At 42.0% G+C, this 16,996-nt stretch overlaps 1 protein-coding gene across 1 annotated transcript in view; it reads left to right on the top strand.

Moving 5' to 3' along the window:
- The window catches only part of LOC148474934 (matrix metalloproteinase-21-like), a 138,648-nt gene that overhangs the window by 69,738 nt on the left and 51,914 nt on the right, over positions 1-16,996 (top strand). The window contains exon 6 of the mRNA XM_088457968.1: positions 13,589-13,761. Within this exon, the coding sequence (XP_088314094.1) occupies positions 13,589-13,761 (173 nt within the window). The remainder of the gene's footprint in view (positions 1-13,588; positions 13,762-16,996) is intronic.

Raw genomic sequence — 16,996 nt, forward strand, 5'->3', positions numbered from 1 at the left:
ACCCTTGCACCTAGCCCTTAAGGATCATACGATACCCTTAACTTTGTCCAACAAATATTCACTGTTACACACTTTTTTCCTGCGCAGAAAAATACACGTTAACCCAGATATTGATAACAATTGAAAAAGGTAAACCTCGACGGCTTTGTTTAAACATGTGGCAGTAGAACCGGAAGTACGTATACACTATTGTGCGACCAGCCGCATACACAATAATGCGACTACCACACAACCGTATAATGACTTTTTAACTGCGTACACAAAAGTGCGTCTTTGCTGTGCGCAAAACTGCGACTCAGCCGCGTACTCAATACTGCAGCACCCTTTTAAATGTTTGGTTCTATCAACAAAGGAAAACAAACTTTTTCCTCTCTTGTCCCTGGATTCTTGTCAGCTTCCTTTGCTCAAACGAAAATGGATAGCGATTTTTCAGCACAAAGCGGTTGCAGGAAAACCCTGCATGTGGCCACTCCACCCTTTGCTGAGATATCGATAGCCGTATGTGCCGTGTGAGTAGGTAAGTGACTTCACTCGACGAGCCCCCATCTGTTGATATTAAAATTAACCTCTATATACCCCTGCCTGTATCTTCTAATATCCTGCCTATACCTTCTAAGGATGACGCTAATTTGCGTACGCAGTCATACAGTAAATAAAGACTTAGACCTGGAATCTGTGATTCCAAAGCACAAGTCTTATTCAAGTAAAAGTACAGTCAGTTACACGCTATTGATCCAGACACAATTAGACGCAAAGGAATTATACAGACCCAAGTACAGTATACATATGCAGCGCTTCCGGACCCGGTGATAGGCATCAGCAAGAGACGCCTCGTCATTCAGCAAGAAGACTAAGAACCCAGCGTTTGAGCACACATATTGTTGCTTGTAGTCTCTGCGGTCCATAAGTTGAGAATGCATGATGCGATCTTCACACCGATAGTACCGGAATTCTGTTGAAAGAGTATGCATCAGTACGAAACCAAAAATGACTTTCCTAGTATATATAAAACCTTAGTTATCATATATCTTTATTTCTCAGCATTTAAACTAACTGAACCAACTTAAATCATATACTTTAAAGTTTATTAAACCTTATGTTTGAATATGTAATGTGTGAGTATTCGGGGTTTGATATAAGGACGTTAGTTAACTTGGGGCAGATGCGTGCGCACAAAGCTTAATAAAAACAGCGGTTTCATACAAAGTCTTATGCATTCGCTAATATGCGACTAGTTACCAGCGCAATTGTGCGTATTAATGTGTGTATGACGAAGGGTGCACTTAACTCTCACTAAGTGAACATCTTAGCAGTGTGATATGCTGAGCCAGATAGTTCCACATGCCCACTCTGTCAGCAGTCCCCCCCCACCTGTCCCAGGCTTCAAAAGAAAAACACTTTATTCTCCCAGTCTCTTGTGTGAATGCAAATAGCCCAGCTACAAGAGACAGACCTAAGATGACACTCTAGTCTTTGAAATCATGTCATTGCAGGAAGCCTGCTAATGTAAGGTGTGTATTTGAGCCAGACCACCTGTAGTGGGGGCAGACACTGTCCAGGAAGCTTATCTACACAAGCTAGTTGTCACGTAGCCATTTGCTCTATTCAGCTAATGCAATTTTGGCATACTGTAAAGCCATTTCTGAAATATATATCCTTTATAATACGTAAAGTAATGAAATAGGCTTTTGGTGAATTGCCGTAACCTATGGCGATGGTCGCAGATGCATTTGCATGATGCTAATAGTATTATCGCCACATGTACTAAAGTGTGAGTTTATCTAAAATGGCGCTTAGGCGGCCATTTCGCAAAATGGCGTCTTGCGGCCAGTCGCAAGATGGTGTCGCTGCGATTCAATTTTAAACTGATCTTGTCTCAGCCAATAATCCAGTTTTGACAGGTGGATCAATATTTAGGGGATAGCGATGATGGTGATGTTAGTGATGATGTGGAGGATGATGATGGTGGTGATGTTGAGGGTGGTGATGATGTAAAGGATGATGGTGATGATAATTAGAGGGATAATGATGATAGTGAGGATCATGGTTAGGGGATAGTGATGATGGTGATGTGGAGGATGGTGATGATAATGGTGATGTGGTGGATAATTGTGATGTGGAGGATGGTGATGATAATGGTGCTGTAAAGGATGATGTTTAGTGGAGTAATGATAATAGTGTTGATCAATATTTAGGGGATAGCGATGATGGTGATGTTAGCGGTGATGTTGAGGATGGTGATGATAATGGTGATGTGGAGGATGATGATGGTGGTGATGTTGAGGGTGGTGGTGATGTAAAGGATGATGGTGATGATAATTAGAGGGTTAATGATGATAATGAGGATCATGGTTAGGGGATAGTGGTGATGTGTAGGATGGTAATGATAATGGTGATGTGAAGGATGGTTATGATGTGGTGGATAATCATGGGGATATGGAGGATGGTGATGATAATGGTGATGTAAAGGATGATGATTAGAGGAGTAATGATGATAGTTAGGAACATGGTTAGGGGATAGTGATAATGGTGATGTGGAGGATGATGATTAGAGGGGTAATGATGATAGTGAGGATCATGGTTAGGGGATAGTGATGATGGTGATGTTGAGGATGAAGATAATGGTGATTTGGAGGATGGTGATGATAATGGTTATGTGGAGGATGGTGACGATATTGGTGATGTGGAGGATGATGATGATTAGAGGTGTAATAATAGTGAGGATCATGTTTAGGGGATGGTGATGTGGAGGAAGTTGGTGATAATGGTGATGTAAAGGATGCTGGTGATGATGATTGGAGGGGTAATGATGAGAGTGAGGATCATGGTTAGGGGATAGAGATGATGGTGATGTGGAGCATAATGATATTGGTGATGTGGAGGATGATGATGGTGATGTGGAGGATGGTGGTGATGTGGAAGATGATGGTGGTGATGTGGAGAGTAGAGGATGATGATGATTAGATGGGTAATGATTATAGTGAGGATCATGGTTAGGGAATAGTGATGATGGTGATGTGGAGGATGGTGATGTGGAGAATGATTATGATAATTTAAGGGGTAATGATGATAGTGAGGATCAATATTTAGGGGATAGCGATGACGGTGATGTTAATGGTGATGACAATGGTGATGTGGAGGAAGTTGATAATAATGGTGATGTTAAGGATGATGATTAGAGTGGTAATGATGATAGTGAGGATCATGGTTAGGGGATAGTGATGATGGTGATGTTGGAGAATGATCATGGTGATGTGGAGTATGATGATAATGGTGATATGGAGGACGGTGATGATAATGGTGATGTGGAGGATGGTGGTAATGTGGTGGATAATAATGGTGATGTGGAGGAAGGTGATGGTGATGTGGAGGAAGTTGATGATAATGGTGTTGTAAAGGATGATGGTGATGATGATTAGAGGAGTAATGATAGTGAGGATCATGGTTAGGGGATAGGGATGTGGAGGATGGTGATGATAATGGTGATGTGGAGCATGATGACAATGGTGATGTGGAGCATGATGACAATGGTGATGTGGAGATTGGTGATGATAATGGGGATGTGGAGGATGGTAATTATAATGGTGATGTGGAGGATGGTAATGATAATGGTGATGTGGAGGATGGTGATTAGAGGAGTAATGATAGTGAGTATCTTGGTTAGGGGATAGTGGTGATGTGGAGGATGATGGTAATATGGAGGATAATGATAATGGTTATGTGGAAAATGATGATGTGAAGAATGGGGATTGTGATGTTGAGGATGGTGATATGGAGAATAATGATAATGGTTATGTGGATTATTGTGATGTGGAGGATGATGATGGTGATGTTGAGGATGATTATGATAATTAGAGGTATGTTGATGATAGTGAGGATCATGGTTAGGGGATAGTGATGATGGTGATATGAAGGATGATAATGATGATGTGGGGGATGGTGATGATAATGGTGATGTGGAGGATGGTGGTGATGTGGAGGATGATGATAATGGTTGTGGGGGATGGTGATGATAATGGTGATGTGGAGGTTGGTGGTGATGTGGTGGATAATGGTGATGTGGAGGATGGTGATTAGAGGGGTAATGATGAAAGTGAGGATCATAGTTAGGGGATAGTTATTATGGTGATGTGGATGATGGTGATGATGATGGTGATGTGGAGGATTGTGATAATAATGGTGATGTAGAGGAAGGAGATGATAATGATTATGTGTAGGATGGTGATTAGAGGGGTAATGATATTGAGGATCATGGTGAGGGTATAGTGGTGATGTGTCAGATGATGATAATGTGATGTGTTATGGAGGATAATGATAATGGTTTTGTGGATGATGGTGGTGTGGGGGATGGGGATGGTGATGTGAAGGATGGGGATGGTTATGGTTATATGGAGGATAATGATAATGGTTATGTGGATGATGGTGATGTGCAGGATGATGATTATGGTGATGTGGAGGATGCTGGGTATGTGGAGGATGATGATGATTAGAGGGGTAATGATGATAGTGAGGATCATGGTTAGATAGTGATGATGGTGGTGATGTGGAGGATGATAATGGTGATGTGGAGGATGATAATGGTTATGTGGAGGATGATGATGGTGGTGATGTGGAGGGTGGTAGTTATGTGGAGGATGATGATAATGATTATTAGAGGGGTAATGATTATAGTGAGGATCAGAGGATCATGATTAGGGTATAGTAATGATGGTGATGTGGAGGATCATTAGGAAAATTTGAGGGGTAATGATAGTGAAGATCAATATTTAGGGAATAGTGATGATGGTGATGTTGGTGTGATGTGGAGGATGATAATGGTGATTTGGAGGATGGAGTTGATGTGGGGAATGATGATAATGGTGATGTGGAGGATGGTGGTGATGTGGTGGATAATAATGGTGATGTGGAGGATGGTGATGATAATGGTGATGTAAATGATGATAATTAGAGGAGTCATGATAGTGAGGATCATGGTTAACATATAGTGATAATGGTGATGTGGAGGATGGTGATGATGTGGAGGATTGTGATGATGTGGAGGATGATGATGATGATTAGAGGGGTAATGGTTATAGTGAGGATCATGGTTAGAGTATAGTGATGATGGTGATGTGGAGTATGATTATGTAAATTAGAGGGGTATTGATGATAGTGATGATCATGGTTATGGGACAGTGATGATGGTGATGTGGAGGATAATAATGGTGATGTGGAGGATGAAAAGAATTGTGATGAGGATGATGCTGATGAGGATAATGGTGATGTGGAGGATGGTGGTGATGTGGAGGATGATTATGATAATGGTGATGTAAAGGATGATGATTAGAGGAGTAATGATGATAGTGAGGATCATGGTTAGGGGATAGTGATGATGGTGATGTGGAGAATGATGATGATGGTAATGTGGAGGATGATGATGATGATGATTGGAGGGCTAATGATAGTGAGCATCATGGTTAGAGTATAGTGATGATGGTGATGTGGAGGATCATGATGATTAGAGGGGTAATGATGATAGTGAGGATCATGGTTAGGGGATAGTGATGATGGTGATGTGGAGGATGATAATGGTGATGTGGAGAATGAAGATAATGGTGATTTGGACGATGGCGATAATAATGGTGATGTGGAGGATGGTGACGATAATGGTGAAATGAAGGATGATGATGATGATTAGAGGTGTAATAATAGTGAGGATCATGGTTATGGGATAGCGATGATGGTGATGTGGAGGATGATGATGATGTTGGTGTTGTGGTGGATGATGATAATGATGATGATTAGAGGGCTAATGATAGTGAGGAGCATGGTTAGGGGATAGTGATGAAGGTAATGTGGAGGAAGGTGATGACAATGGTGATGTGGAGGATGATGATGATTAGAGGGGTAATGATAGTGAGGATCATGGTTAGGGGATAGTGATTATGGTGATGTTGTTGGATGATAATGGTGGTGATGTCGAGAGTGTTGGTGATGTAAAGGAAGATGGTGATGATGAGTAGAGGGGTAATGATTATAGTGAGGATCATGGCTAGTGAATAGTGATGATGGTGATGTGGAGGATGATTATGATAATTTGAGGGGTAATGATGATAGTGAGGATCAATATTTAGGGGATAGCGATGATGGTGATGTTAGTGGTGATGTGGAGGATGATAATAGTGATGTGGAGGATGGTGATGATAATGGTAATGTGGAGGAAGTTGATGATAATGGTGATGTAAAGGATGATGGTGATGATGATTACAGAGTTAATGATGATAGTGATGATTATGGTTAGGGGATAGTGATGATGGTTATGTGGAGGATGGTGGTGATGTGGTGGATAATGGTGATTTGGAGGATGGTGATGCTAATAGTGATGTAAAGGATGATTATTAGAGCAGTAATGATGATAGTGAGGATCACGGTTAGGGGATAGTGATAATGGCGATGTGGGGGAGGATGATGATGATGATTAGAGGGGTAATGATTATAGTGAGGATCATGGTTAGGGTATAGTGATGATGGTGATGTGGAGGATGAAGATAATGGTGACGTGGAGGATGGTGATGATAATGGTAATGTGGAGGAAGGTGATGATAATGGTGATGTGGTGGATAATGGTGATGTGGAGGATGGTGATGATAATGGTGATGTGGAGGAAGCTGATGATAATTGTGATGTGGAGGATGATGATGATTAGAGGGGTAATGATAGTGAGGATCATGGTTAGGGGATAGTGATGATGGTGATGTTGGAGGATGATAATGGTGATGTGGAGGATGATGATAAAGATAATGTGGAGGAGGGTGATAATAATGATGATGTGGAAGATGGTTTTGATGTGGTGGATAAATATGGTGATGTGGAGGATAGTGATGATAATGGTGATGTGGAGCATCATGACAATGGTGATGTGGAGCATGATGACAATGGTGTTGTGGAGGATGGTGATAATGGTGATGTGGATGATGATAATGATAATTGGCATGTGGAGGATGGTGATTAGAGAGGTAATGATAGAGGGGATCATGGTTAGGGGATAGTGGTGATGTGGAGGATGATTATGATATGGAGGATAATGGTAATTGTTATATGGATGATGGTGATGTGGAGGATGATGATGATTAGAGGGGTAATGATGATAGTGAGGATCATGGTTAGGGGATAGTGATGATGGCGATATTGGTGGTGATGTGGAGAATGGTGATGATGATGGTGATGTGGATGATGATGATGATGCTGAGGGTGTTGTGAAGGATTTTTGTCATGTGGTGGATAATAATGGTGATGTGAAGGATGGTGATAATGGTAATGTGGAGGATGGTGATAATGGTGATGTGGAGGATGGTGATAATGGTGATTTGGAGGATGGTAATGATAATAGTGATGTGGAGGATGGTGAGTAGAGGGGTAATGATAGTGAGGATCATGGTTAGGGGATAGTGGTGATGTGGAGGATGATGGTGATATGGAGGATAATGATAAAGGTTATATGGATGATGGTGATGTGGAGGATGATGATGATGATTAGAGGGGTAATGATGATAGTGAGGATCATGGTTACTGGATAGTGATGATGGTGATATTGGTGGTGATGTGGAGGATAATAATGGTGATGTGGAGGATGGGGGTGATGTGGAGGATGGTGGTGATAATGGTGATGTGGTGGATAATAATGGTGATGAGGAGGATGGTGACTATAATGTTGATGTGGAGGACAGTGGTGATGTGGAGGATGTTGATAATGGTTATGTGGAGTATGATGGTGGTGATGAGGGTAGTGGTGATGTAAAGGATGATGGTGATGATAATTAGAGGGCTAATGATTATAGTGAGGGTCATGTTTAGGGAATAGTGATTATTGTGATGTGGAGGATGATAATGGTGATGTGGAGGATGGTGATGTGGAGGAAGGTGATGATAATGGTCATGTGGAGGATGGTGATTAGAGGGGTAATGATAGTGAGGAACATGGTTAGGGGATGGTGGTGATGTGGTGGATGATAATGGTGATGTGGAGTATGATGATGGTGGTGATCTGGAGGGTGGTGGTGAGGGTGATGTGGAGGATGATGATTATTAGAGGAGCAATGATGATAGTGAGGATCACGGTTAGGGGATAGTGATAATGGCGATGTGGGGGAGGAGGAGGATGATGATGATTAGAGGGGTAATGATAGTGAGGATCATGGTTAGGGGATAGTGATGATGGTGATATTCGTGGTGATGTGGAGGATGGTGATGATAATGGTGATGTGGAGGATGGTCATGATAATGGTGATGTGGAGGATTGTGGTGATGTGGTGGATAATAATAGTGATGCGGAGGAAGGTGACGGTAATGATGATGTGGAGGAATGTGATGATAATGGTGATGTGGAGAATGATGATGATTAGAGGGGTAATGATAGTGAGGATCATGGTTAGGGGATAGTGATGATGATGATGATGATGATGAGGAGGATGATTATGATGGTGATGTGGAGGGTGGTGATGTGGAGGATGATGATGATGATTGGAGGGGTAATGATGATAGTGAGGATCATGGTTAGGGGATAGTGGTGATGTGGAGGATGATGATAACGGTTATGTGGATGATGGTGATATGGATGATGGGGATGGTGATGTGGAGGAGGATGATAATGGTTATGTGGATGATGATGATGGTGATGTAGAGGATGGTGATGTGGAGCATGTTAATGTTGATGTGGAGGATGATGATAATGGTGATGTGAAGCATGATGATTAGAGGGGTAATGATGACAGTGAGGATCATGGTTAGGGGATAGTGATAATGGTGATGAGGATGGTAATAATGGTGATGGGGAGGATGGTGATGTGGAGTATTTTGATAATTAGAGGGTTAATGATAGTGAGGATAATGATTAGGGGATGATTAGTAGAATACTGATGATAATGAAGATAATAGTGATGTGAAGGAGGATGGTGATTAGGGGATAATGATGATGGTGATTAGTAGGATAATGACAATTGTAATGACTGTTATGGTGATGGTAATGATGATGATTGGGGTATAATAAGTATGATGATGATGATTGTGAGAATACTATGTGCCCTTCACCGTATTGAGAAATATAGTGGTTTTAGCTCTCGCACGGTACCCCGGTTCCTTTTGGATCACACAGGAATGACACAATAGCAAAGTTAAAATGTTACCTTTATTATACACAGCACACATTATAGTCATGTAACAACAGCAACTACACACTATATACAGAATTGCCAGTAGTAATTAGCCAAACTTTGAGGATCCTACCATGTCCCTAAAACAAAGGGCCCTTAAGTATTAGAAAGGGGAACAGTTACTTCATCGTGTTACCCGCCTGAGCTGGGGAAAGCTACGCCTGAGGAGGCTGCTGTGTGACCCCACGCTTCTCCGTCCATGTCTTGCTGATCCCGGTTGCTTGGCCTGATAGTCCTCTACTTGCAAAGAGCAGGGTGCACCGACCAGTCACCTATCCCCAGCCAGCACACCAGCCACACACCTGGGACAGTGCCTGAAGGAGAATACGCATTGGCCGCGTATATTTCGCCAGGACCTTCTTCATTGAGCAAGGTCTGTGGCTGTCAGGCTGGCAGGATCTCCCGACTCCTGTGCCCAGCTCTGCATATGTCCTGCCACTCAGGCCAGGAACTCCACTCCCTAATAAGCCCTGGGTTTGGCATTTTAAAACCTCTCATTTACCCATGATTAGGTGACACCCCTGAGTCCTGGTATTGGGTGGCTTGAATGCAGGGGCTGGATACAGAGCAGTTAGTGAGTCTGTTGTTCCCAAATCCCATCTGTGGATTTCAGGTGCCGGGTGGTCTAGTAAAGACCACACTAGAACAAAGCACACTTACTCCTGTTGATAAGGAGGATGGTTTCCCTGGGGCTATAGAAGTAGCCCCTGTTAACCCCTTGTCGTCATTTGTGATGTCAGAGGCCTTCCAGCTGATTATAGCTTTCTGTCTGTAGCTTATAGCTGTGTGTAGTATCAGCTTTGGGACTTCCTAGAATACCGCTTTTATACCTAAATTCCGGGTCTGACCCGGAGGTTGAAACATTGTTCCAAACCGTATCGACCCAGGATATTCCCGAGTCAATACCGTTCACACCGGAGCCGGGTCTGCAGTGACCCGACTCTACCGGCGTGAAAGTGGACGATTGTAGATGATGTCAAGTCACCCAAGCGCTGGCATGCGGCAGGCTCCAGGTCATCGTGACCCAGATCGCGTCGTTTACACTGCAGGGTTTCACGGATTATTCCCGTGTTAAACCCTGCAAGTTACCTGGGTTGGATTGCTGGGTCACTCTACCCAGGAATACCCCCCTGTCCCCGTTTACACCAAGGAGCTACCCGGATTAACTCTGCAATAACCTAGAATTAGCTCTGGTGTAAAAGGGGTATTAGTAACCCAGCAGTACACAGTCGTCTGGCTAGGGATAGAGGACCTGATTCAGACGCACTCACTAAGGCGCGATCGCTCGCTCTGAGCGATTTTCGCCCATCTGCGCATGCATATAATTTACAGTGCGCGTGCGCAAGCCATTCATTGCGATCTGATTTTGGTTGCTCGTAAGCCACTATCAGGTCTCTGCTTTGAGTGACAGCGCCGTTTGTGAGTGGTAACAGGGGAAGGTGCTTGTGAACAGGGGAGTGGATGTGCGTGTCAGTCCCCTAAAACGCTGTTTAAAGGGCGTGCATAATTAGCAAAGTAGCGTCAATGAATGCGTCACCTGCATGTATTTCAGCCGCACTGATCGCAGTAGTTGCGGCAGGGAAAATCAACCCCAAGGGCTACGAGCAGCTCCGATGGTTCACGATGGTCCCGATTAAACCTACATTTCCCGGAGATGACGTGTTATGCGAGTGGCAAGGGGGCGGATTCAGACACTTGCGAGCGCACTTTGCCATAGCTCACTAACACACAGTGGGTGGGCATCCTTACGCGACGCAGTGCGAGCCCTTAATTTAAATGTCCGTCCCCTTTTTGCCAGCGAGCGATAGCATCTTGCGAGCGGGTCTGAATGGGCTCCCGAGTGCTCTCAGGCACAACAGTTCAGAGGAGGGGGGATGTTCTCTCCCCCTATAACCTTGAAACATATATTCCTTATTTTGGGGATGTAAGAGCGCCGCTCCCTAATGTAATACCTAAACACAAACATTACCACATCATTTCATATGTCATATGCATCCGGTAAGTAACATAACAGGTGTAGGAGACAGTACTCACTGGTAGGTACAAACACAATGATGATGGTGGACATTATGGCCTGGGGATATTACAATGAGAAAAGTGATGATGATTAGGGAGATGTTAATGATGATGTTAAGGATTAGGGTATGATTATAATGATGATGATTGGAGGATAATGATTATGATGGTGATAATGATTAGGGTGATAATGATGATTAGGGGGATAATGATGATTAGGGTGATAATGATGATTAGGGGGATAATGATGATGATGATGATTGGAGGATAATGATTATGATGGTGATAATGATTAGGGTGATAATGATGATTAGGGGAATAATGATGATTATGGGGCTAATGATGGTGATGATTGGGGGATAATGATTAGGAGGATAATTATTAGGAGGATAATGATGATTAGGGAGATAATGATGATTAGGGAGATAATGATGATTGGGGGATTACGATTAGGAGGATAATTATTAGGGGGATAATGATTAGGAGGATAATGATGATTAGGGAGATAATGATGATTAGGAGGATAATGATGATTAGGAGTATGATCATGATTAGGAGGATTATGCTGATTATGGGCATAATGATGATGGTGACAATTAGGGGGATAATGATTAGGGGGATAATGATGATTAGGGTGATCATGATGATTAGGGGAGTAATGATTGTGCTAATGATAATTAGGGGGATAATGATGATGGTGATGATTGGGGGATTATGATTAGGAGGATAATTATGATTAGGGGGATAATGATTAGGAGGATTATGCTGATTATGGGCATAATGATGATGACAATTAGGGGGATAATGATTAGGGGGATAATGATGATTAGGGAGATAATGATGATTAGGGTGATAATGATTGGGAGGATAATGATGATTAGGGAGATAATGATTAGAAGTATTATGATTATGGGAATAATGATGGTGATGATTAGAAGGATAATGATTAGGAGGATAATAATGATTAGGGGGATAATGATTAGAGGATAATGATGATTAGGAGGATGATGATGATGATTAGGGGGATAATGATGATTAGGGGGATAATGATTAGGAGGAGGATGATGATGATGAGGGGATAATGATGAGGGGATAATGATGATGAGGGGATAATGATGATTAGGGGGATAATGATGATTAGGGGGATAATGATTAGAGGATAATGATGATTAGGGGGATAATGATTAGGAGGAGTATGATGATGATTAGGGATATAATGATTAGGAGTATGATGATGATGACTAGGGATATAATGATTATGGGAATAATGATGGTGATGATTAGAAGGATAATGATTAGGAGGAGGATGATGATGATGATTAGGAGGATAATGATTAGGAGGATAAAGATGATGGTGATTATTAGGGGGATAATGATTAGGAGGATAATGATGATTAGGGGATAATGCTTAGGAGGATGATGATGATGATGATTAGGGGGATAATGATTAGGAGGATAATAATGATTAGGGGGATAATGATTAGGAGGATAATGATGATTAGGGGGATAATGATTAGGAGTATGATGATGATGATTAGGGATATAATGATTAGGGAGATAATGATGATTAGGGGGATAATGATTAGGAGGATAATGATAATTAGGGGGATAATGATTAGGAGTATGATGATGATGATTAGGGATATAATGATTAGGAGGATAATGATGACTATGATTAGAGGGAATAAGGATAATGACACGAGCAGCTTTATAGCCACTTATGACTGGCACTTTGCATATAGTCTCCTGTAGCTGAGTACAGTATTTCATGAATAACATTGTATCTATATTGAATGATGTTGCAGCTATTTGTATTACTTGTATGTCATTTACATTTGGGCTGCAGCAGGTCAGAAGATCACTATTGTTTTTATACTGGGAGCAGAAAGAACGTGGGGATATTTGTTGTTTATTAAACTTTACACTGATATCGAATCTGGACACTGGGCCTGATTCAGTAAGGAACGCTATTGCATTCGCAGCTGCATGCATAATGTTTAGCAGGACTGTGAAACCATCGGTACAAGCGAGTACCATCGCAGCCTCACGCACACTTTCAAAAGCTCTGACCTTATTGAGGTATTGCTGAACTCAGCGCAGGCTATGAGTCCTCATGCTGCGTACAGCATCACAGTGGATAATTTATGTAACAGCGGCAGTTCCTGTCTATCACTCTGCGATGGGTCTATGTAGTCACTGTGATCACAGTGGCTGGTTCGTGCATTGCGATGAATATGCGCAGTATGCAAGAATCGGCCGAATATGTGCATGTAGGCAACTGCGATCCGTGCTGAATCAGGCCCACTATTTCTTGTGTATATGATGTGACCATCACGCGTAACACACACACACCCTAACTCGTGGTGTTTCTGCTGTACTCTCAGGTGTATTATACTGGCGTTATGATAATGACAATGACCAGGCATATGTGCTGGACCCAGAGGGCGCCATCTATCCACGTTTAATCTCAGATGGCTTCCCCGGAATGAGTGGCCCCATAGACACAGCTTTCTATGACCAGAGGGACCAAAATGTCTACTTCTTCCAAAGGAGAAATGTGAGTATACATGATACACTGTGTACAGGAAAATATATGTATATATAACATGTATACACAATAACACAGCCAATAATGTTACTGATAAGGATAGTATTAGTGTCAGTGTTAAGGCTAATGATAGGGATAGTGCTGGGGTCAGTGTTATGGCTAATGATAGGGTTAGTGTTAGTGTCAGTGTTATGGCTAATGATAGGGTTAGTGTTAGTGTCAGTGATATGGCTAATGATAGGATTAGTGTTGGGGTCAGTGTTACGGCTAATGATAGGATTAGTGTTGGGGTCAGTGTTATGGCTAATGATAGGATTAGTGTTAGTGTCAGTGTTATGGTTAATGATAGGATTAGTGTTGGGATCAGTGTTATGGCTAATGATAGGATTTAGTGTTGGTGTCAGTGTTATGGTTAATGATAGGATTAGTGTTAGGGTCAGTGTTATGGCTAAAGATAGGATTAGTGTTAGTGTCAGTGTTATGGCTAATGATAGGGTTAGTGTTGGGGTCAGTGTTATGGCTAATGTTAAGGTTGGGGTCAGTGTTATGGCTAATGATAGGGTTAGTGTTAGTGTCAGTGTTATGGCTAATGATAGGGTTAGTGTTAGTGTCAGTGTTATGGCTAATGATAGGATTAGTGTTAGTGTCAGTGTTATGGCTAATGATAGGATTAGTGTTAGTGTCAGTGTTATGGCTAATGATAGGGTTAGTGTTGGGGTCAGTGTTATGGCTAATGATAGGGTTAGTGTTAGGGTCAGTGTTATTGTTAATGATAGGGTTAGTGTCAGTGTTATGGCTAATGATAGGGTTAGTGTTGGGGGTCAGTGTTATGGCTAATGATAGGGTTAGTGTTGGGGTCAGTGTTATGGCTAATGATAGGATTAGTGTTGGGGTCAGTGTTATTGCTAATGATAGGGTTAGTGTTGGGATCAGTGTTACGGCTAATGATAGGGTTAGTGTTGGGGTCAGTGTTATGGCTAATGATAGCGTTACTGTTAGGGTCAGTGTTATGGCTAATGATAGGGTTAGTGTTGGGGTCAGTTTTATGGCTAATGATAGGGTTAGTGTTAGTGTCAGTGTTATGGCTAATGATAGGATTAGTGTTGTGGTCAGTGTTATGGCTAATGAAAGGGTTAGTGTTATGGCTAATGATAGGGTTACTGTTAGTGTCAGTGTTATGGCTAATGATAGGGTCAGTGTTAGCGTCAGTGTTATGGCTAATGATAGGGTTAGTGTTGGGATCAGTGTTACGGCTAATGATAGGGTTAGTGTTAGGATCAGTGTTATTCCTAATGATATGGTTAGTGCTGGGATCAGTGTTATGGCTAATAATAGGGTTAGTGTTAGGGTCAGTGTTATGGCTAATGATAGGATTAGTGTTAGGATCAGTGTTATGGCTAATGATAGGATTAGTGTTAGGGTCAGTGTTATGGCTAATGATAGGATTAGTGTTGGGATCAGTGTTATGGCTAATAATAGGGTTAGTGTTAGGGTCAGTGTTATGGCTAATGATAGGATTAGTGTTGTGGTCAGTGTTATGGCTAATGAAAGGGTTAGTGTTATGGCTAATGATAGGGTTACTGTTAGTGTCAGTGTTACGGCTAATGATAGGGTTAGTGTTAGTGTCAGTGTTATGGCTAATGATAGGGTCAGTGTTAGCGTCAGTGTTATGGCTAATGATAGGGTTAGTGTTGGGATCAGTGTTACGGCTAATGATAGGGTTAGTGTTAGGATCAGTGTTATGGCTAATGATAGGATTAGTGTTAGGGTCAGTGTTATTGCTAATGATAGGGTTAGTGTTGGGATCAGTGATATGGCTAATGATAGGGTTAGTGTTGGGGTCAGTGTTATGGCTAATGATAGGGTTAGTGTTGGGGTCAGTTTTATGGCTAATGATAGGATTAGTGTTGGGATCAGTGTTAAAGCTAATGATAGGGTTAGTGTCAGTGTTACGGCTAATGATAGGGTTAGTGTTAGGGTCAGTGTTATAGCTAATGATAGGGTTAGTGTTGGGGTCAGTGTTATGGCTAATGATAGGGTTAGTGTTGGGGTCAGTGTTATGGCTAATGATAGGGTTAGTGTTGGGGTCAGTGTTATGGCTAATGATAGAGTTAGTGTTAGTGTCAGTATTATGGCTAATGATTGGGTTAGTGTTAGTGTCAGTGTTATGGCTAATGATAGAGGTAGTGTTAGTGTCAGTGTTACGGCTAATGATAGGGTTAGTATTAGTGTCTGTGTTATGGCTAATGATAGGATTAGTGTTGGGATCAGTGTTATGGCTAATGATACGGCTAGTGTTAGTGTCAGTGTTACGGCTAATGATAGGGTTAGTGTTAGGGTCAGTGTTATGGCTAATGATAGGATTAGTGTTGGGATCAGTGTTATGGCTAATAATAGGGTTAGTGTTAGTGTCAGTGTTATGGCTAATGATAGGGTTATTGTTGGGATCAGTGTTATGGCTAATGATAGGATTAGTGTTGGGGTCAGTGTTATGGCTAATGATAGGGTTAGTGTTAGGGTCAGTGTTAAGGCTAATGATAGGGTTAGTGTTGGGGTCAGTGTTATGGCTAATGATAGGATTAGTGTTGGGGTCAGTGTTATGGCTAATGATAGGGTTAGTGTTAGTGTCAGTGTTATGGCTAATGATAGGGTTAGTGTTGGGGTCAGAGTTGTGGCTAATGATAGGGTTAGTGTTATGGCTAATGATAGGGTTAGTGTTAGCGTCAGTGTTATGGCTAATGATAGGATTAGTGTTGGGGTCAGTGTTATGGCTAATGATAGGGTTAGTGTTGGGGTCAGTGTTATGGCTAATGATAGGGCTAGTGTTAGTGTCAGTGTTACGGCTAATGATTGGGTTAGTGTTAGGGTCAGTGTTACGGGTAATGATAGGGCTAGTGTTAGTGTCACTGTTACGGCTAATGATAGGGTTAGTGTTAGTGTAAGTGTTACGGGTAATGATAGGGTTAGTGTTGGGGTCAGTGTTATGGCTAATGATAGGGTTAGTGTTAGGGTTAGTGTTATGGCTAATGATAGGATTAGTGTTGGGGTCACTGTTATGGCTAATGATAGGATTAGTGTTGGGATCAGTGTTATGGCTAATGATAGGGCTAGTGTTAGTGTCAGTGTTACGGCTAATGATAGGGTTAGTGTTAGGGTCAGTGTTATGGCTAATGATAGGGTTAGTGTTGGGGTCAGTGTTATGGCTAATGATAGGTTTAGTGTTAGAATCAGTGTTATTGCTAAT

This window comes from Taudactylus pleione, unplaced genomic scaffold (genome assembly GCF_031769625.1).
Source record: "Taudactylus pleione unplaced genomic scaffold, aTauple2 ptg000798l, whole genome shotgun sequence".
Lineage (NCBI taxonomy): Eukaryota > Metazoa > Chordata > Amphibia > Anura > Myobatrachidae > Taudactylus > Taudactylus pleione.